The sequence below is a fragment of the Porcisia hertigi genome, chromosome 16, assembly GCF_017918235.1.
Source record: "Porcisia hertigi strain C119 chromosome 16, whole genome shotgun sequence".
In the NCBI taxonomy this organism is placed as follows: domain Eukaryota; phylum Euglenozoa; class Kinetoplastea; order Trypanosomatida; family Trypanosomatidae; genus Porcisia; species Porcisia hertigi.
In genome coordinates this window covers 405,584-425,542 of record NC_090575.1, presented here as the reverse complement: position 1 = coordinate 425,542, position 19,959 = coordinate 405,584, and the positions used below count along the sequence as shown (strand labels likewise).

General features: G+C 57.5%; 6 protein-coding genes across 6 annotated transcripts; 2 read left to right on the top strand and 4 right to left on the bottom strand.

Annotated features, from left to right (window-relative positions):
• Positions 1-2,529: 2,529 nt before the first annotated feature.
• JKF63_05324 (uncharacterized protein) lies at positions 2,530-2,904 on the top strand (the record flags this gene model as incomplete). The annotated part of the gene is made up of 1 exon (XM_067901288.1): positions 2,530-2,904. One exon carries the CDS (start codon positions 2,530-2,532, stop codon positions 2,902-2,904), a length of 375 nt encoding a protein of 124 aa, XP_067758290.1.
• Positions 2,905-3,788: 884 nt separating this feature from the next.
• Positions 3,789-5,657, top strand: JKF63_05323 (uncharacterized protein; the record flags this gene model as incomplete). The annotated part of the gene is made up of 1 exon (XM_067901287.1): positions 3,789-5,657. One exon carries the CDS (start codon positions 3,789-3,791, stop codon positions 5,655-5,657), a length of 1,869 nt encoding a protein of 622 aa, XP_067758289.1.
• An 861-nt stretch (positions 5,658-6,518) lies between these two features.
• On the bottom strand, positions 6,519-7,244 carry JKF63_05322 (uncharacterized protein; the record flags this gene model as incomplete). The annotated part of the gene is made up of 1 exon (XM_067901286.1): positions 6,519-7,244. One exon carries the CDS (start codon positions 7,242-7,244, stop codon positions 6,519-6,521), a length of 726 nt encoding a protein of 241 aa, XP_067758288.1.
• Positions 7,245-7,929: 685 nt separating this feature from the next.
• On the bottom strand, positions 7,930-8,394 carry JKF63_05321 (uncharacterized protein; the record flags this gene model as incomplete). The annotated part of the gene is made up of 1 exon (XM_067901285.1): positions 7,930-8,394. The coding sequence occupies one exon, from the start codon at positions 8,392-8,394 to the stop codon at positions 7,930-7,932; it is 465 nt and encodes a 154-aa protein (XP_067758287.1).
• Positions 8,395-9,575: 1,181 nt separating this feature from the next.
• On the bottom strand, positions 9,576-11,168 carry JKF63_05320 (uncharacterized protein; the record flags this gene model as incomplete). The annotated part of the gene is made up of 1 exon (XM_067901284.1): positions 9,576-11,168. The coding sequence occupies one exon, from the start codon at positions 11,166-11,168 to the stop codon at positions 9,576-9,578; it is 1,593 nt and encodes a 530-aa protein (XP_067758286.1).
• Positions 11,169-13,329: 2,161 nt separating this feature from the next.
• Positions 13,330-15,615, bottom strand: JKF63_05319 (uncharacterized protein; the record flags this gene model as incomplete). The annotated part of the gene is made up of 1 exon (XM_067901283.1): positions 13,330-15,615. The coding sequence occupies one exon, from the start codon at positions 15,613-15,615 to the stop codon at positions 13,330-13,332; it is 2,286 nt and encodes a 761-aa protein (XP_067758285.1).
• Between the last annotated feature and the right edge of the window lie 4,344 nt (positions 15,616-19,959).

Sequence of the window (19,959 nt, the reverse complement as noted above, 5' to 3'; positions counted from 1 at the left end):
CGGATCGGCCTGCGATACTAGAGACATGTTTGGCGCGAACACTAATAGGCCACGTGCCAAACGGACTCGAGCGTACCTGGCTCGTGGTGTCCTGCGAGGGGGGGGGAAGGGAGGGCAGGATATGTCTGGACCGTGTGACACGCTCAGTGGAGTAGGCTCGGCCATGGCTGTCACGCGTGTCCACCGCTGTGCGTTGGAGCACACAATGGGGGGGGAACGCTGTCAGGAGGAGGCTGCGGAGGTGAGATGTCTATTTTGGTGCCCTTTCCCATCACCTCTCTGTCTAGCGATAATCAGCCCCCCCCCCCCTCTCTCCCCCACGTACACCACACGTTGCGTCGTCTCCTCACTTTTTATCCCCCTCCCCTCCCCTCCCCCTACATCATCTTCGACCACCTTCGTTTCTCCACTACCACCCCTAGTGAGTATTTCATGCACAATCCTCGGTTCAGTGGTGACGGAGTCACCCCCGTCGCGGAGCCTCTCTCAGTCGCCGGCAAGGGCTCCTTCAAAGACTCCAAGCCCTCTCACAAGTGCTGGGCTGACAGACGAAAGAGAGAGAGTTGTAGGCCTACAGGGCGTGTGGCCCTGTGTGTGCTGACGCTCACACTATTTGTGCTGTCAGTAGCTGGACAAGTGTTGCCGTTTCTCTCTGATATTCGCGTTTCTGAAGCCCCGTGGTCTGTGAGCACATCGGTGTGGCAGGCATGGATTGTCGATGAGGACGGCCCAATCCTCAGTGAGGCGCGACGTGTAAGCCCGTTGGTTGTGTTGTCTGGCACCGTCGCGCTCCTCACCTTTGCGTCTCTGATACTGAGCACCTTGCTCGCTTTTCAGGAGAGTTCGTTCCAAAAGAAGGTCCTATCTGATGACTCAGAAGTCGATCCCCAGCTGAGTCCGCATGGCTGCTCAGATGCCTCTCCATCTCTGATGTTCAAGGGTCCAACGGCCTCCGCAGTCAGATGCATCGAGAGCCACGGATACGCAGTGCATCTGCCGCCGCAGACACCCAAGATGAATCTCGAAGTGTGCCTTAGCTTCTCCATATTTTTGTTGCTCGTTGCCACTACGATCACTGCAGCAGCGATAGCAGTCCTCATGATGTGGGAGCTTGGCTACGAGAACGAGTACGATCTCAAAGAAAACAATGTATCGCTCTCTTCCGGCTTCACTGCGTTTGTTGTGGCCATTCCTCTTTCCCTGCTTGCCACCATATTTTCTCTGATCCCGCAAGTGACGGGTGTGCATTTGTGCAGCTTCATTAGCTGAGTGTGCTTCATCTAAGTTGAGGCACACGCAGAAGAGCGAGATGCACCGAGCACCCGCGATTTTTCGTGCTTCCACGGACATGAAGACTTCGGGAATCAAGGGCTCGATTCACTCAACCTGTTTGTTTGCGGCGTTGTGCAAAGGAGAGATGCTAGTGCTGCGCCCCCCCCCCCCCAAATATTGAGGAGCGGAAGGAAAAGGGGGAGGAGAAGGGTTCGTAACGATGGTGATGGTAGTGGCTGTGATGACATTGATTGCGCCGGTTTCCTTTGACGTGTTTTCTTTCATCGTATATCTCTGTGTGCTTTGTTCCACCTGGGCATCTATCATGCTTTGATATTGGGCATTCCTGGCTAGCGGTGCTGCAGCACGGTGTGTGTGTGTGTGTATGTATGTATTTCTTGAATCGCTGTGCATTTCACAAACAGTCTGTATCACTCTTCTCTGTACACACTTACCCTTTGGCTTCTCTTTTGTGCACGCGCTTCTGTGTCGCGTATGTCAAGCACATACTCGGTGATCCCTCAACAAGGTCACTAGTAGACGCCTGCCTGTTTCCAACTTGCATCATCTACACACATTGCTATCCACACCTTCGCTAGGTCGGGCTTTTTTTTCCTCCGGCCCTGAAGTCGGTGTTTGTGTGTGGGTGGGGAGCAGGACAAGTCTTACGGCTGCTGATGTGTCGGCGGGGCCCCTGGTCTTGGACTGTCCGGCGTCGGATCGGCCTGCGATACTAGAGACATGTTTGGCGCGAATACTAATAGGCCACGTGCCAAACGGACTCGAGCGTACCTGGCTCGTGGTGTCCTGCGAGGGGGGGGGAAGGGAGGGCAGGATATGTGTGGACCGTGTGACACCGGGTGTCACGCTCAGTGGAGTAGGCTCGGCCATGGCTGTCACGCGTGTCCACCGCTGTGCGTTGGAGCACACAATGGGGGGCGTGTGTGACGGTGGAATGGGGGAAATATCTGCCGTGTGTGGTGTCCCCAGATTGAATTGGTCTGGTACGACTAAAGGAAGATGTTTGACGTCACTCCTTCTGCTTCACACACACACACACACACCCACACCACTTCTTCCTCACCCCCTCCCCTGTCGGCGCCCTTTCGTCATAACTACTACGCACCTCTGAACTGACGGACTATATAAACTCAATACGCGTACAGACGCCGATGTGGTCTCTTCTCTCTTCCCCCTTTCCTCTCCTCTCCTCCCGCGCACACTTCATTTTTCATATAGGGAATCCATCATGCACCCATGGCGAATTCGGAGTTGAAAGCGTTGCTCAAAGGTGTGGATGCGGAGCGCGGGGCAACCGTGACATGCCGTGACCCCTCCGCGCTTGAGATGTTGCTGCGAATTGGCAACTCGGACGCCAACCGAGGGAGTGTGTCCGCCATCTTCCAAAACACGAACACGAGCTCATCGGCAACGGTGCGGATGCTGTTCATCAACGGAAAGAACGCAAGGTATGTAGAGGAAGAGGTGCAACGGTGGCTGGACCCTTTCAAGATGGCCACAGTTGCAGCGAACGCTGACGGTGAGCGCAAACGCACTCGCACCGACTCCGAGAGCGACAGCGACAGCGACGACTTCGAAGGTGAAAGCGACTCGGACTCGTCGCGAGTGTGAGGGGGGGTACTAAGATTGGGGGCTACCGTGCTCAAATCGAAGGGGGGGCACGTGGAGCGCCCTTTTTTTTTAGGTTGTTGGCAACAGCGCACACATCTGTATGTGTGTGTGTGTGTGTGTGTGTGTGCACCATTTTCGGGACAATCCCTTCACCCCTCGCGAGTACCCAACGCCTCACGGCGCAATCAAAAAGCAGCATGTACAACTGACTTCTCTACCGCGCTTGCTCAGGGGCGATATCGAGAGCAGAGCGCACACACGCGCATATACAGAGGTGTGTGGCATTAGCGGAGTTGCAAACAAGCGTGTGCCTCATCTCTTCTCCAAAACCTCCGATGCCACCATCCTCTTCTGTTGCGCACCCCACCCCTTTCGTCATGACAAGTACGACCATGGCCTCTCGTCGGCTTCATCCTCTTCGCTCGCTCGCTCGCTCGCCCTCATTCTTTGTGTTCCTAACCACGCCGATAACCGTGGCTTGAAGGTCCTGCTGGCTCTCTAGTCTTCCATCCCCTTTCATCACCACCACCACACACACGCACACACTGACACCACCTCTCACTCCCCCTTCCTCTTTGATGGGCTATCATCCCCTCGCTTCCTATCGCTGCAGCCCCACTGTATAAATCGCCTCCACGCACACGCACATCCCTCCCCCATTTTTGCCTTTGGCTGTTTTCGTTGTCCTCCCCCCTTCCCTCTTCCCTCACTAACCTGCATACATACACACCGCCTCCGGATTGCGCTCTCTCTGTCAAAGGCGCGGTTCATAGCAATAGCCCATCACTTGCACAGTGCGTACTCCCCCTCCCCTCTCCCCACCCATCTTCAGACACGTTCTCCGATTTAAAAAGAAGCGGCATATCGTCAGCAGCAGTAGCAGCATGCACCTTCTCGTCGATGGCGACTACCTCCTCAGCGGCTTCCAGCCCACCTCGGAAGAGGAGGTGAAGGCAGCAGTGGAGCGGCTCCTGACGGCGATCGAGCAACAGCTGCTTCAGCCAGTCGGTGCCGACACCGCGGCGACAGCCCTCGCCTCCCGTATCATTTTCTTTTCCTCTGCGCTGATCAATGGCCTCGAAGAAGGGCTGCGCTCGTGTATCATCTCCTCCCTGCGCCGTCTGCGCTTCCAGACGCACGTGCTGGAGAGCATCCGCGGCCGCGCCGGCACCCCGGTCGACGCCGCGCTGTGCACGAAGCTGCTGCAGTTGTCGATGATGCCCGCCGGTGGAGGCGGTATCGGCGGGGGTAACAGCGCTGGGTCCCCGCACAGCAAAACAGCGCATGTCTTCTGTCTGGTTACACCCAACGCGTACCTGTCCACGGCGCTGGAGTGGATGACATCGCGGGAAAGCGGCGAGGTGGTGTTTGCTGTGTACGATGGTGACGAGGTAGCGGAGGAGCTTCTGGGCTACGCGTCAGCACGGTACGGCACAAGCGGTGGCGTGGCGACAATGACAAAGCACGACGGCGTCACGTTTCTGCCGAGCACCGACGCCGCTGTCGCAGCATTGGCACTGGTCCACCACCAGGAGCAAGGAAGCCTGTCCATCTCCGCGCTGACGGAGCTAAAGATGCTGCAGACGCGCCTGCTGCAGAAGTCCAACGGCAGTGAAGCGGCAGTTGTCATGCCAAAAGCACTGACAACTGCCGCAGCGGCCTCACCACCGCTGCACACAGTGCCTGACCTGTTCGCGCCACCCAACCAGCCACAACCGATCGCAGAGGGGGCACCGCCCCTCTCGACCTCTCGAACCAGCAGCCCCAGCAGCAGCACATCCCCCAGAGACACCAAATGTGGTGACCAACTCCTCTTCCCGCAGGTGCCGTTGGATCTGGCAACGCTAAAGCCTTCAGACCGAGTGAGTGTACCGGCGCCGCCGCCGCCGCCGCCCATCCCCTCTGTACCGATACCACCTGTGCCATCATTGGTGGGAACAGGTTCGCTGCACACCGTCACTACAGCCATGTCACCAGCGGCGGTAGTGCAGGGCGCCTCGCCGCCATCGGAGATGCCCCCGCCTTCTAGGGTGTCGCCCCCCGCAACCACTAACGGCGTCGCTGGGGCATCGGTGTCTCCTAGTGAGCCGATGGTGTCTACCGTCCTTCCAGAGGGGTGGGCCCTCGTCTACGATGCAGCTCGGCAGCGCCACTACTATGCGTACACAGACACAACTGGGCTTACGCATTCGACGTGGCAGCACCCGCTTGGGCCACAGAAGCAGTTGGAGCTAGAGGAACAGGTGCAGGCGTGGCGCGCCGCACAACTACCGTTGCCGCCAGCTCCGCAGCCGCAGCTGAGCAGTGCGCTGCCGGACGGCTGGGAGGAGCGCCTAGACCCAAAGACGAATCGTGCGTTCTACGTGAACCACAAGTCGAGGACGACAACCTGGGAGCGCCCACAGTCGAGCGCTACAGCCCATCTGGGCATAGCGAAGGTCAGTTCCCATGCCAGCGGCGGCAGCGCGACATCACTGCCGGCGCCGTGGGAAGCCCGCGTCGACCCTGCCACTGGCCGCACCTTCTACATCAACCACGCGACCAAGACAACCTCGTGGGAGCCACCGGCGGTTGGATTGTCAGTCGCCCCACCAATGACATCCACACCGCTGCCCGACGTGCGGCACCCAAGTGGAAACGTAGAGGCAAACGGTGGCGGCGACTGGGTGCCGCGCGTCGACCCTGCCACCGGCCGCACCTTCTACATCAACCACGCGACCAAGACGACCTCGTGGGAGCGGCCGCGGGTTTGAGCGGCTGCACCGTCCTCCCCCGCCGTCGGGCTACTCGAGTCACACACACACACACCCTCTTAAACACCCCTTCTTGCAGCTCCTCGCTATTGTGGCGACGATGTAGCGCCCAATTACATTCCTTTGAAAGAAATGAACCCCCCCCCCCCCCAGCCCCACCCCGCATGCGCGCGGACGCAACCGCGGCCCACACCCATACGCCTCCCGCAAGCCATCGCAACCCCCCGCCCCCCTTTTTTTTTCTGGCCACCACCCACCCCCCCCAATCGCCCAAACGCAACGCGGCGGTCCCCCTCCTGGGCCGCGCAGAAAGGGGGCATTAAGGAGCAAGTAGCTTAGGCCCGCGCACTACCGGCGCTCCTATAGTGTAGCGGTTATCACCTCGGACTCTGAATCCGATAACCCTGGTTCGAGTCCAGGTAGGAGTGACTTTTTACCGTCGTGTACAGAAAGATGGTGGGGTGTATGTGCGAAGCAGTGGGGGTTGTTTTTGTTTTGCCCCCCCCCCTTATGGAGGGGGGTGTGACCGCGTCTGGGCATCGAACAGATTGTGCAAGCGGGAACACATGCGTTTGGGAGAGGGGGGGGGTCCATGTCCGAGTAAAGAGGCGTGTACATTCCGCCGCGAAGGCGCCGAAGTCCTTCAGGTTTGAGGTGAGCGAATCTTTATGGGATATATGGTAGTTATGGAGAGAGTTGTGGAGGGAGGGGAAGATGATAACGGTCCCTGCATGGTGGGGGTGTGGGGGGGGGGGGGGGTCCCGCTCTTACCCTCTTGTTCAGCCACTCACGTCACCCACCCACACACCCACACACACAAAAGGGCTCCCGCCCCCCGCCACCTCTCGAACTTTTCTTTGATCAGGAAATACGAGCATTGCACAGGGACGCCTTAATGACACCGGCGGTGGTCTGGAAAGGCTTCCCCTGCCAGCACACCACGCCCTCAGCATCGCTGCACACGTCCTTCATGACCTCGTCAAAGTTTTTGGCGAGCTTTTTCTTCAGCACCGGCTCGTATGGCATGGCGTGCCCCTCGAACACCACGCGCTCGCCAACGGCTGTCCCCTCCGGGATATCCAACAGCACCACTTTGCGCCCCTCCTGCCCCGCCGATGCGGGATCACGCGGGTCATCGCCGGTGGAGGCGCAAAGCACCATGCCAGCAGACGGAATGCCGGCAATCTTGCGCGGCTCCAGGTTCGCAATCACGAGCACGAGGCGGTTCACAAAGTCTTCCTCCCTCACGAACCCCTGGAGCCCGCTGAGGATCGTGCGCGGCTCGTTGTTGCTCAGCGTGTTCAGCTCCGCGCCGAGGTCGATCTTCTCGATGAAAAGCTTTTCACTCTCCGGGTGGCGCGACACCTCCAGCACTTTACCGATCGCGAAGCAACACCGCGACATGGCCGTGGCGTTGTCAGTGCTCGTCGGCGCAGCGCCACCCTTCCCCTTGCCCTTCGGAGCGGGAGCGGCAGGAAGGGCGGTACCAGCGGCAGCGGCTTTAGGCTTTCCAGCTAGCTCCGCGATCCACGACTCCACGTAGCGCACCGAGCGGTGCAGCAGACGTCCCTCAAAATTCGAAGCCATCCCGTCATCCGATGAAAAAGGCTCGGCTAAAGTTAACTGGTGTTGCGGCGAGGTGATATTACAAGTTTCTGTCATTAATGACTGATGCTGAGCCACTGAATGAGGGCAGTTTGTGGGCATGAGGGGCAGGGGAAAAAAAGGGAAACCTGACGACGACAGCGGCAATACCGAGCTGGAGATAATGTCGTTCAAGTGTGGCACACAGTAAGCGAGGGGGGGGAAGCAATGCTTCACAGTGGGGGGGAGGGGGGAGGAGGGGGAGGGGAGAGAGAAAGCGCGTGGCGTGCAAAGAAATATGAAAGAGAGAGAGCAAAATGCTGAATGAAAAATCGACGAAAAGAGAGTAGGCAGATATCATTGAAGCAGAACGCTGTGCACGTGTGTGTGTGTGTGTGTGTGGATGCAGAGGGGGGGGAGGGAGGAGGAGGAGGAGAACCCACACAAGATGTTCACCCCTCTCCCTCCCCAAATGCACTGTGTTCTCACAACCTTTCTTTCCTTTTTTTCTTCCTCTGAATCTAATCGGCTTTTCTTTTGACCCTCGAACAGCACAGAAATGAGAGAGGTGCGCATCAGGCAGATGCTCGGTGGGGGAAAAGGGGGAGCGAGTCGTTTCCCTCAGCACACACACCCACCGTCCCCTGCTGGAGCGCAAGGCCTTTAGACCCATTCCCCAACTGCCTTTTCACATCCCCTGTTGCAATTGCCGCTGCATCAAAGCGTCCACATCCGCGGCGCGTATCTCTGCTGGTACGTACAGCAGCGGCCAGCTCGCCAAATGTGATGTGTCGTAGCGCTTCTCGATCAGCGCGATTACGTTTGGGATCGTCAGCGCACGGAGCACCGCAGCTGCACCACCCGTGCCCATCACGTCACTACTCCATGACCCATTAGAGCTGTAGACATCTGCGCTCGCATCGCTACCGGGGCTGCTGGCGCCACCACCTGCGCCGTACCGCTGCATCGCACGCCTCACCAGCGTCATGGCGGTGTAGTACACAAACGGACCATGAGGCGGACAAACAGTGAGGTGGCAATAGAAAAGCGACATGAAGTCCACGCTGCTCTCCAGAATATGCACTCCTGCCACATCCGAGTCGCCGCCGCCGCCGGCAGCTGCAGCTGCAGCTTCATGACCGAACGTCGCCATCGGCGATCCAGAGGACCTTCACTTGTGTGGCACAGAGTAAGGGAGCGTGGGGAAGTCTTTTCTTTTGGTGTGCGTGTGTGTGTGTGTGTGCCTTCCCCCTCACAATGGATGTGAGACGGTGAAGTGCTACAAGTGTGCGAATGAACACGCATCCAGCATACCAAGAGTACACACATGAAGGGGGGGGGAGGAAAGAAAATGAAAGGGGAGGACGGGAAGGGGGAGATGCTGCCAAGCAGAGCCATGAAATACATTTACTTGTACATGTTTAGGCGCTGGTGGCTATACACTCACTGTCTCACTTTGCCACGAGGACCTCTCCGGCACACCTGCAGCGCCAGCAGGCAGACGCCCTCCCCCCCCCCCCTCCCCCCAAGTCCTCCCTGGGCGGTGGATCGGAGGGTCCAGTCACGTGGAAAGAAAGCGGGTGGGAAAGAGACGTCAAAGCTGACGCCTCTCTGAGCGGCGCCTAACGCCATCAAGAGGGACGGAGGACAGTCGTGCGTTAGGGGGCAAGCGGCCCTCCCTTCCCACCCCCCCCCCTCGCAGGACACCACGAGCCGGGCACGCTCGAGTCCGTTTGGCACGTGGCCTATTAGTATTCGCGCCAAACATTTCTCTAGTATCGCAGGCCGATCCGACGCCGGACAGTCCAAGACCAGGGGCCCCGCCGACACATCAGCAGCCGTAAGACTTGTCCTGCTCCCCACCCACACACAAACACCGACTTCAGGGCCGGAGGAAAAAAAAGCCCGACCTGGCGAAGGTGTGGATAGCAATGTGTGTAGATGATGCAAGTTGGAAACAGGCAGGCGTCTACTAGTGACCTTGTTGAGGGATCACCGAGTATGTGCTTGACATACGCGACACAGAAGCGCGTGCACAAAAGAGAAGCCAAAGGGTAAGTGTGAACAGAGAAGAGTGATACAGACTGTTTGTGAAATGCACAGCGATCCAAGAAATACATACATACACACACACACATCCTAATTCGGCCTCGCCTCCTCCCCTACGCTTCCCTTACCCAACACGACTGGGCAGTGTCTGCTGAGTGTGTCTCCAGTGGTTTCATCTCTTTTCGTTTTTTTTTCGTTTAACAGAGAAGATAATGCAACTAGTAGAAAATGATATCAATCCATGGATGGGTGGATGGGTGGGTCGGTCAGTGAGTAGGAAGACCTTCACGATAGCACCGGCAGCGTCACCTTCGTACCCGACGGAGGGCCGTATAGACTCTCGCAGCGACGCTCAAAGCTGCGCGTCATGAGAGTAACCAGGTTCGACATGATCATGTGGCTGTGCAGGGGATTCTTGAACTCAAATGACACGATAAAAAGCACTTCCACTGTGTTTGGCTTTCCCTCCACCGGGGCAAACTCCCACTCACAGCGGAGGTGCTGGAGGATTGACCGCTTGGCCACCGTCCCAGCAGTCGATGCCGCCTTCTTAAAGAAGGAGAGCACGAGCCCTCCGCTGCTGTCAGCGCCTGACTTGGAGTTTTGGTCGCACGAAGAGGCTGTCATCGCAGAGCTGGCCCTGTTGGTGTTTAGAAGCGCTGCCTCGTCCCTTGCCCCCTCGTCATCATAGAGCGTCGCAACAATTTTGTTGCACGGGTACAGCGTCACGCGAGATGTATACTTCTCTTTCAAAAAGGCAAAGCCGATAGTCAGCGTCGTAATCATCTCGATCGCATCGACTAGACCCTCCTCTGCTACCCCACTACCAGCGGCCAAATGTGGGGTGGCAGTGGTGTTCGCAGCCAGACGCCGTTCATCGAGTGGCACCCGCACCCGGCGTGTCGCGTGCACATCCGACCCTGCGCACCAAGGCAAGAATGCCGGGTAGTTTTTTACATCGGCCACCACCTGATAAAATTCCTCCGGCGACCAGCCAATCGTGCAGTGCTCCTTGTAAACCTGTAAGTGATGCCGTGAGCCACTGTTGCTACTGCTGCTACTAGACCCACTCTTGGCTGGAGCCTCCGCCGACCCCAATTTGTACGCAGCACTGCTCGCCGCACCAACGACAGTCTCGGGTGAAGTGCGTGAGGCGTTGGGAGCGGACAATGACACGGTGGTGTCCGCTTGACGTCTCACTGCCGCTGTCGCTATGACCGCCTGTGCCCTGGCTACAGTTGCATTCCGAGCCTTTTGCTGCGCCTTTGGTAGACCCTCCTCAGAGCAAGTGTCGTGTAAAGCGTTCTGGGATACAGTGAGTGACGCAGAGAAGTTCGGAGAGCCGCCGGGATGACGGTGAAGCAGCCGGGACAGCTCCATACGCCGCGGTGCCGGCGTTGTGGTCGCTGTTGACGGTGACGCAGAGGACGCCAAAGACGCTGCATCCTCTTTTTCGCTACCCGCGCTACCCCCGGCGGGTCCTGCTGTGTTGGTGTTCGTATAACGACGCATGCTGTTCGTCCGGTTTAGTGAGCCGAAGGGCCGAGCATCAGACGCCGATGGCGGTGACTGTGGTCGCAACGACTCTAGAGGCAAGACAGCCTTTGTAAACTTACTAGATGATGTCAAGTGGCGTAGAAAATCCTTTCCAGGCGACCCAGACGACGTGAACGTACGCTGCGATGTGACTATTGCGGTCACCCTCGCCGCCGCCGTCGTCGCTGCCGCCTCGGCAGAGGAAAGCGTTAGCGTCATGCAGTGCCGTTGATCCAAGTAGAGGGCGTTGCATGCCCCTATCATAACTTTTGTGTTAGAAGCCGCCGTAGCACCAGTGCTGCTATATGTGAAGGCACTGGTGCTACTCACCCGTCGCAGCATCGGTGAGCGCGCTAATATATATAAATATATATATATATATATATATATTGATATATGCAATACTATATATGTAATATATCCAAAAAAAAACACTGATACACACGAAAAAAAAAATGGCCGCGATTAATGAATAAATTTCTTTTTATGTTATACACGCACTCGGACGCAGACGTGCGCTTATGAAAAGAGGTGCAGGGAGAGGGGGGGGGAGGGGACGGAGACGTCGAGGCCCTCTCTCTCGACACTCCACTTTTTTTTTGACTTCTACTGCTGTGGTGATCTCTCTTCCCCAGCGAAAGGGGAGGGGGGAAAGTGCGCTAAGGGGGGTGCACGTGATGAGTGATGATGAAAACACACGCTAGAGAAAGCGCAAACTACTGTCTGGATCGCCTGGAGTTTGTTGTACACGCACAAACACGCGCACAAAGTAAAAACGGGTGCCCTACGCCGGCGTCAATGCGAACAAGATCCCATATAGGATGGGGGGAAAGAGAGAGAGAGGGGGGGAGGAGCAGGAGCAGGAGAAAGTGCGCAATGACAACAGCGCTCACGCGGCGTGGTGGACACAGTGTTATGCTTTCTTCTTCCAAGGAAAAGAAAAAAAAAGAGAAGTGTGCCCCCCTCCCCGCAACAGTGGTGACATATTTTTAAAAGAAGAGTAAAGGTGATATGAAGAGATGGAAAAAAAGTTGAAGATGTCGCATCGTGAAAGGGTGTTGTGGTCACCACCACCTCACCCTTCAGCAACCCGTAATGTATAGGCACTCTGCACGTTAGTCGCCAGCGAACGAGCACCGTACCGCTGTGGCACGCCGAAGTCAAACGCGCTCGTCCAAGCATAGGGGTGGTGGCACACACATACACACACACGCAATTCGTTATACGAACAAAACGGATGCACTACCTAACTCCCTTCCCTCATCATCTACTGGAGTACCGCTTGTTTCTTCAAGTGTGTGTGTGGGGGAGGAGGGGGGAGGGGAGCTGCCTTCTCCGTTGATCAACGCTGCACATCTCGCGAGTTGCTCCTCATGTTTCCTTTCCCATATGTACCTCTGTTTTTTGTCTGTTTGTTTGATTTTTTTTCCGGGGAAAGAAGGGGGGCAGAAGGAGGGGGAGGAGGAGGAGGGGGGGGGGGGCGAAGTCAATTCACAGCAAGACAATAATTAGCATTCCAATATGCGCGCGTGTATAAATACATAGACACACTCACGGACACGGAATACACACATATACACACACACACACATATATATGTATATATTGTATGTGTGTGTGTGTTGTATCCCGTGTATGCAAAGCTGGTGTCTCTTGGTTTCTCCCTTTTTTTATATTTGTTCACGAGAGAGAGAGTGAAGAGGAGGAGGAGGATGCGCACTAGAACAGAAACGTGAAAGAAGAATGCGAAGGAGAACAAAAAAAAATGTGGGCTAATCGAAGACACTCACGCCACACACACACACACACACACACGAAAGAGAGACACATACATACATACACGCGCGCGCGGACTCACGTGTGTTCTCTCTCGATCCAGTACATGAAAACTAGTTCAAGAAAAAAAAAAGAGGGGAGAAGGGAGAGAAAGGTGAAAGACCTTGTCAAGTATGATGCATCGGGAACACATAGATGTATAAATATATAAATATATAAAGGAGAGAGAACTCATTGTAGATGTGGACCCCCCCCACACACACACACACCACACCGTTGGATGGTTTTAAATAGTTTAGCAGGGGACAACTTACATGCTGAAGTCACGCAACGAAAAAGGAAGAACGTACGCGGGAAGGGAGGAGGGGAGCGATGATAAAAGTCGAAAACAAAGCGACTAATAGGTGGGAAAAAAAGAGAACGAGAAATGGGAAAGACACACAGCAGTGCACACTCTCACACACACACACACACACAGAGAGAGAGAAAGGTAGAGAGAGATGTACATATACATATATACATATATATCCATATATGCGTATATATGGATATATGTATACATGAGCATGTGTATGTGTGTATATATATTTATATTTATATATACACAAATATATACATCCACTGAACTTGTTGTGAAACGCTGCACGAGCGCATCAGAAAAAAAAAATAATAATTAGTCGCCAACAGTCACTCGTTTTTGTTGCCTCTCTTATCCCTCTCCCTCTCCCTAGCTGCGATGTGTCCCCGAGGCAGACGACACCATTATGCGGAGCTGGTTGAGCCCCTCCGCCTCTAAGGAGCGCAGCACCTCCTCACGCTTCTTCGACTGCTGGCGCTGGAGCTGTGTTTCGTCGTGGCGCTCCGCCGCCTGCACCATCCGGCTCTGTTGCATGCGGTGAGCCTCCTCCAACAGCCCCAACCGCAGGTCTGTGGCGGCCTCGATGTCCGCCAGGGTGTTGTCGGCCCGCCGCATCGCCAGCTCACGCTTCTCGTGACGCTCCTTTTCAGCATGTTTCCAATTCTCCTCAAACGTTTTCTCGCGTGCCTCCTGCACGCGGCGCAGAACGGCCTCGCGCTGTCGCTGCACGGCTTCACGATTCGAGTGGAGCCGCGCCTCCACCAGCTCTGCCCTCCACAGACGCCGGAAAGCGGCATCGGCACCATTGGCAGGGATCGTATTGGGGGAAGGGAAGCTCTGAGCCCACTCTTTCACTTCGTTGAAGAAATTTCGTGAGGTCGGCCCCGCCTCGTGAGATGGAGGTGGTACTGGTGTGATGGGCCGAGCGGCAGCTGCCGTGGGACATACTGCTGCCGTCTGGCGCGGCACCACCGGTAGCATGGGAATGACTGAATGCGGAGAAGAGTTGTCAAACCGTGCGGAAGCAGCAGCGCCAGGAGACGACCGCTTTGAATCACGGGGGGTGTCATCGGCGTCGTGCTGTGCAGCTGCTGCCAATAACGGTTGCGTCTTTGGAGCAAAACGCTGGCCACCGGGGGAACCCTCGAGGCTCAACGGTCGTCCCACGACACGTACGCGAAGATCTTGCTGGCGCGCTGCATCGGCAGCTGCCTCTTGAGCGGCGTACAGCGCGTACAACTCCCGATCCCGAGTCCGGAGCGTGCGGTTACACTGAGCAGCGCTGCGCGTCTCCGCATCATGGCGTGCGTGACGCTCTGCCTCCCGCGCACGACTTAACCGTGAGCGGCCATCCATCCAACACGCGAGGTATTCTCTTTGCTGTGACTGGGAGTCAGAGAGCTCCGCTGTATACTGGCGCCGCTGGTGCTCTGACTCTTCCAGGTGCTGAGCCTCCCGCACGAGCTGTACTTCCCGTGCGGACTGGCGGTGCTGCTGAACGGCAAGGGCATGATCCCTCACTATGCGCCGCGGGTTTTTGAGATATCCGCTGGCTGCTTCGCTCCGGTGCGGCGATCGGTAAGGGCGGCCCTTTCCATTTTGACTAACCGCCTCGGCGTAACCCGTCAATGTGGACGGATCGGGGTATGTTGCACGCAGGTAGGAGTCCGGCAGGTCAACGCCCTCGCCACAAAGCTTACGCATGCGGAGCAGCAGCACCTCCTCCTCGTACGTCGCTCGTTCCTGCTCGCGCGCGTTTGACCTCGCTTTCCTCTCCGCCTGGATTGCGCGCAGTCGAAGGCGTGCGATACGCTCTCTCTCCTCGTCGGTATGAAGAGCAGCGGTGTTGTCAGCTCTGCAGGGAGACAGGTCGCCGCCGTTTGCCCTCGCCCCTGGACCTTCTCGGACATCCGGTAGCCTTGACAGACGGTAGTACGTTGACCCTGTTAAGTTCTCACGGCGCCAGTTCTGGTAGCTCTCTTCCCGTCGGCCCCATATAATGGCGTTGTCCATCGCAGGCGTCGTGTAGGAGGCGGAGGTGTAGTTGGAGCGAGCCGCCAGCTTGGTTTGCGTACCTTCCGAAGGCGAGGGTACCGTGGCGGCCAGTTGCTCTGCGGGCCTCTGCCGACCGTCCTCATTCCTCACACTGCGGTGGTGAGGGGCCGAAGACAACTCGCGCGTCGCTGGACAGGATGCGCGAAGGTGCAACGTCTCCTTGTCGGCAAAGAGCCCGACAGTGCCAACGCCGAAGGTGGAGATATACTCGTGTTCATAGAAGAAATTTTTGTAACTGACGCCGTCGAGACAGCGAAAGTTGTCGCGGCGGCCTCGTGTCTGGGCGCCCGGTGCTGAGCGGCGCCACACGGGTGCTCGCCGCGGCACCCCCCCCTTCCCGGCCGGGGCACGAGCGATGGCACCACTCGAATCAGTCTTGCGAGCAGTGATGCCGTTCGGCGTACACGCGACCGCCACGGGAGACATGAGGCGAAGGGCCCTCAGGTGCTTCCACTTCGCCTCGGTCCCTGGCGTGTCTCCTGTTGCAGCAGCTGCGTTGGTGGTGGGCGCTTCAACCTGGGACCCCGCTGTTGCTGAAGTCTCCTGTACAGACGAAGCGGGGGGAGCGGGCACAGCAGACGCGGCCTCTCCGGTGCCCATCTCGGCTCTGGTGACAGTGTTGTCTGGCGCAATAGAGGCAGCTACTCCACTCTCTGTCACGACAGCCGACTTTGTTCTGACGTCGTGCCCTTCGCTGATCTCGGTGCCATCCGCATCCCCTTTCGCGAGTTGGAGGTGTGGCCTCGTCGATGACGAGTCACCTGTGCTATGTAGCTCGGACGAGGTGAGAGGAGGCACAGCATCTGTAACGCTGGCCCCTACTGCAAACTCGCTCGTAGTCTCTGCGCCGCTTGACTTCAAGAGTGGGCTTTTTTCGGGAAGCTGCGCACCCATTAGCGCGGGCGACAGATGCCCCAGGTGTTTGTCGTCTAGTGGGGAGCTGGTCTGCTGCATCATGCAAGCGAGGTGCGTGTGCGTCTTGATAGAGGGGGGGGGAGGAGTAGGTGATGGAGATCGAGGTAAGTGCTGCTCTGCCCACCTCAACCCCTGATTCAAGGGCACTAGTAGTGAAGAATGCCTGTGTCCACCCGTGCTCTCTGGGAGCTCGGTCGCGCAGTGGCCAGAGATGGAGAGGGAAGGGGAGGGAGGGGGCGGGCGTAACCACGGGAATGAGAGCCGTAAAGACAGCGGGCACTGGTAGAACGTATGGTGGTGCGGGGAGAACACTTTTCGTTGCGCGTAAGCGGGCGAGGAGCAGAGTAAGTGCGAAGTCACACACACACACCACACACACCTTGCAGGCACTCAGAGAGGGGGGGAGGGGAGGGAGGGGAGGGAGAAAAGAGAGGGGGAAGAAGAAGAAGAGTTATATTTGAGCATATAAGCAAACAGAAAAAAAAAGGCATCCGAGTAGACGTGAAAGAGATGCGCCGCAACGCTACGAGCATGACGGTGCACACAACCCGCCAAATTGTAGGTCGACACTCGCACGTGGACGTCCATACCACAACCACAAACCCGAAAATATCTTCTCAGACTCGGCATCCCGACGTTTAGCATGTACACGCGTTCATGTGACAACGATACGGTGTCGTGCAATACAGCGAGCACACAAAGTGTACAGGCGGTGAGCGTCACAGCGAGACGCGCGGAGAAAAGAAAGAGCGGAGGGGTCCGCCTAACCTGCGGCCTTTCAGGAAAAAAACAACAAGCGTATCACCACCCGGCGAGAGGAGGTGGGGAGAAGACACACTTCCCATTGGAGAGGAACGACACGCAAGGGTGATTAGAGGCAGACAGTTTTGTTTGTTTGTTTTTTTTTGCTCATTTTAGCTTTCGTTGGAAAACGGCGGGGTCCAAACCGGGCGCTGCTACACGGGAGAATTGGGGGAAAGGGGGGGAAGGAGGGATCGAGCACGCAGCGCACGCACACATGCCATTCACTCGGTAGCAGGGGGAGAAGAGGGAGAAAGGGGCGCACACTAAAAAAAAAGGGGGGGGTGGGAAAGCACTCTCAAAGAATACGAGATCCACCACAAGAAAGCATTGGGGGGGGGGGGGGATGGAAGCGGAAGGATGAAGCGATGGAGTAAGAAGGAAAGCCTGAGGTGTACAGGAACGTCTACATAGGATACACAGATCGCAGAGACGCGCACACACACACACACGTAGAAAAAAAAGAATCTCCCACCCCAGGGGCTGGCATGCTCAGGACGGGGCGGTAAGCGCCCTCCTCTCCCATCCATTTTTCACCTCTCAAGTAATGCAGTCAACCCCCCCCCCGCGCGCATCGGTAGTTTCCGGGGAGGTCAAGAGTAGCAGCGCTGGCGACAGGCACTGGTGGCTCCATTAGCGGCCTCCGGAAAGCCATCGAAACGATTTGACGATACGCCGCCAAGACAACTTGCCCCTCGGGCTAATCCTCACGGCAGTCCGCGTCTCATTGCCTCCGCTCCTACTTCTGTCTCCCGAGGGAGAAGGCAGTCGTCGTTGGGTGGGGGGCACGATAGTGACTGCTGTTAGGGCAAGAATCTGCTGATTCTCCCGCGAGCCCAGGCGCGGGGGCTTCGTGGACCTTTTTTCTGGTACGGAGATCGCCTGTGGTGAGTCGGCTAGCACCGACTTCATCGTGCCGGCGCCTCTGTTGGCGACCGAGTCGAAAACGGACTTCTCTACACGATCGCTCCGGAGACATTGGACGCTATCTTGGAAAGAGGGCGTCTGTAACGGCTGTGCCTTCGGATCTGACATCCGCTTTGCAACGCCCTGTCTCCCCCTCCTCACCAACGGCGGTGGCACAACGGGGGAGGGACAGTGAGGAGAGACCTCCCACTGCGTAAACAGTGGTGCACGCTGCGCTACTGCTGTGTGACCTGGTGGGGCGACAACCTGCTCAGCGGAGGTGCCGCCCATTGGAGCAGCCCCGGCGGTCACGTGCGGCTTCGGCACCAGCAGCAGCCGCGGGGGCGGCGGCGGCGGTGGCAGCAGCCGCCATGAGTGTAATGTGGCATTGAAACGTGTAACCGCCCCCTTGCTGCTGCCATGTGGTACAGCCGATGCGTTCTCCATGCCTTGTCCGTGTACTGGGGCTGAGAGTCGCAGGTGCTGAGAAGTGGCTGGTGAACCAATAGGATTGTCTCTACCGTGCGCACTGTACTGTGTTGCGTCGAGCCAGTCCTGCACACTCACTTTTGTTAAATGAAGGCCATTTGATGGGCACAGCGCTCGGGAGGCCTCAGTGTAGCTCTCCTGGAGGCGGCTAAGCGATACGCGCGTCAGACGCGACACGCGTGGCGTGCTAAAGCCGGCCTTGCCTCCCCCGACATCGCACAGAGCAGCACTGGCCCCCCCATTAGAGAATTCAAGTGGGTCCTCATTCTTCTGGTGTCGAGAAATCGACTTGGAGGGGCTCATGGCAGCAGCACCAGGACCAGCGGCACTTACCAGTGAAAAGCCAGCCTGTGCCACTGGCAGCGAGCCGGGTCCACTGGTAGCGCCTGTCAATCGCATTATCTCCTCTGCCGGAGCGTTCTGGGAACGCTTCGAGCGAGCGTCTCTCGTCGGCTCAGACACCTCTGACAGTTGTGGTGAATCACTTGGAGTGCTGCGAAGCTGCCCTGTACACTGGTAGTCACGGTGGTTGTTAGCGACTCCTCTCAGCGCCTCTTGGGCGCATGACCTCGCCGCCGGCACCGCCTCGGCTGTAGTGGCAGTTTCGGGAAACGAGGCTGGCGCGGCAGCAGCGACACGATCCAGAGGTTCTCCGGCTGTGGCGCATCTCGATGTCAAACTGACAGAGGGGAAGATTCCAGTGTGACTACCAACAGAATCTGGTGTCATTGTAAAGCATGTAGTGTACAGTCGCAGAGATGGAGATGCTGGGGGGGTACGGAAAGCGGTGTCGCCCAGCCCCCCTGCGCCACCAGGAGTGCCGACTCCACCGGCCGCCACGGTCCGTGCAGGAGATAAGAGAGCGCTCTGGTGGTGTGGCGTGGCAGTGTCCTCGGTACTAGGTAGCATAGCAGAGTTCGACTGCGTCCCACCGAAGACGTCACGACTGTGCGTGGCGAGGTCACGTGACTGCAGTTGGCCTGATAACCCCTTCCCTGGAATCAAGGAAGAACGACTTTGCCGCCACGACGAAAGAGACGGAGGGCTCAGCGGTGTGGACTGCAGTACTTGCTGGAGTGCGGGTTCATTTTGGGAGCGGCTGTGGCCGCCCGAAGCTTCCCCGTCGTGGCGGTGAGACTCGGCTGGAGAGAGGCAGCGCCCGGTTGACCACGGCATCGGGCTAGACACCACCACACGTGTTGAGCCTGGCGCCAGTGAGCAGACAGACAGGGAGCGGGGAAGCCCGCTGCGACACCCCGCCTGCTGATGATGGCGTTGTAGGCAGCTGGAAACAACGGAGGGAGGGCACGAAGAAGCCGTTTTTGGAGACCTGCAGCTGCTGCTGCCGTGCGTGGAAGGCAAAACCTCCCACACTACTTCACCCTGGTGGCGCGTACTGGCGGCAGCGGCACTGCATGGAAGCTGCTGAACAAACGAATGATTCAAGGGCGCAGTAACACCACTGGCAACCCCGCTACATGCCCTCTCCCCTCCTTGGTGTGGTGTGGAGGGAAGGGAGAGCCTGTGAGGTGACCCAAATGCCGCTGGATGCGAAGACTGCGGAAGTGGGCAAAGCTTGGAACTTGTACAGACCCCGTGTCGATCGGCACGCTCTTGTAGAAGTGGCGACGGAAGCGGGGGTGGTGATGGTACGCCCTTCAAGATGGCGGGCAGCAGCGTTCCAGATCCCTTTGCTGGCATTGAATGAAAGGGAGACACGTTCCCCATTAGCCGAGTGGCAGTGGGCGCACCGGATGGGGGGCGGCTCTTAGACAGCGACTCCAGCTTCTTCAATGAAGGACACAACGGTCGTGACATGGGATACGCTGCAGC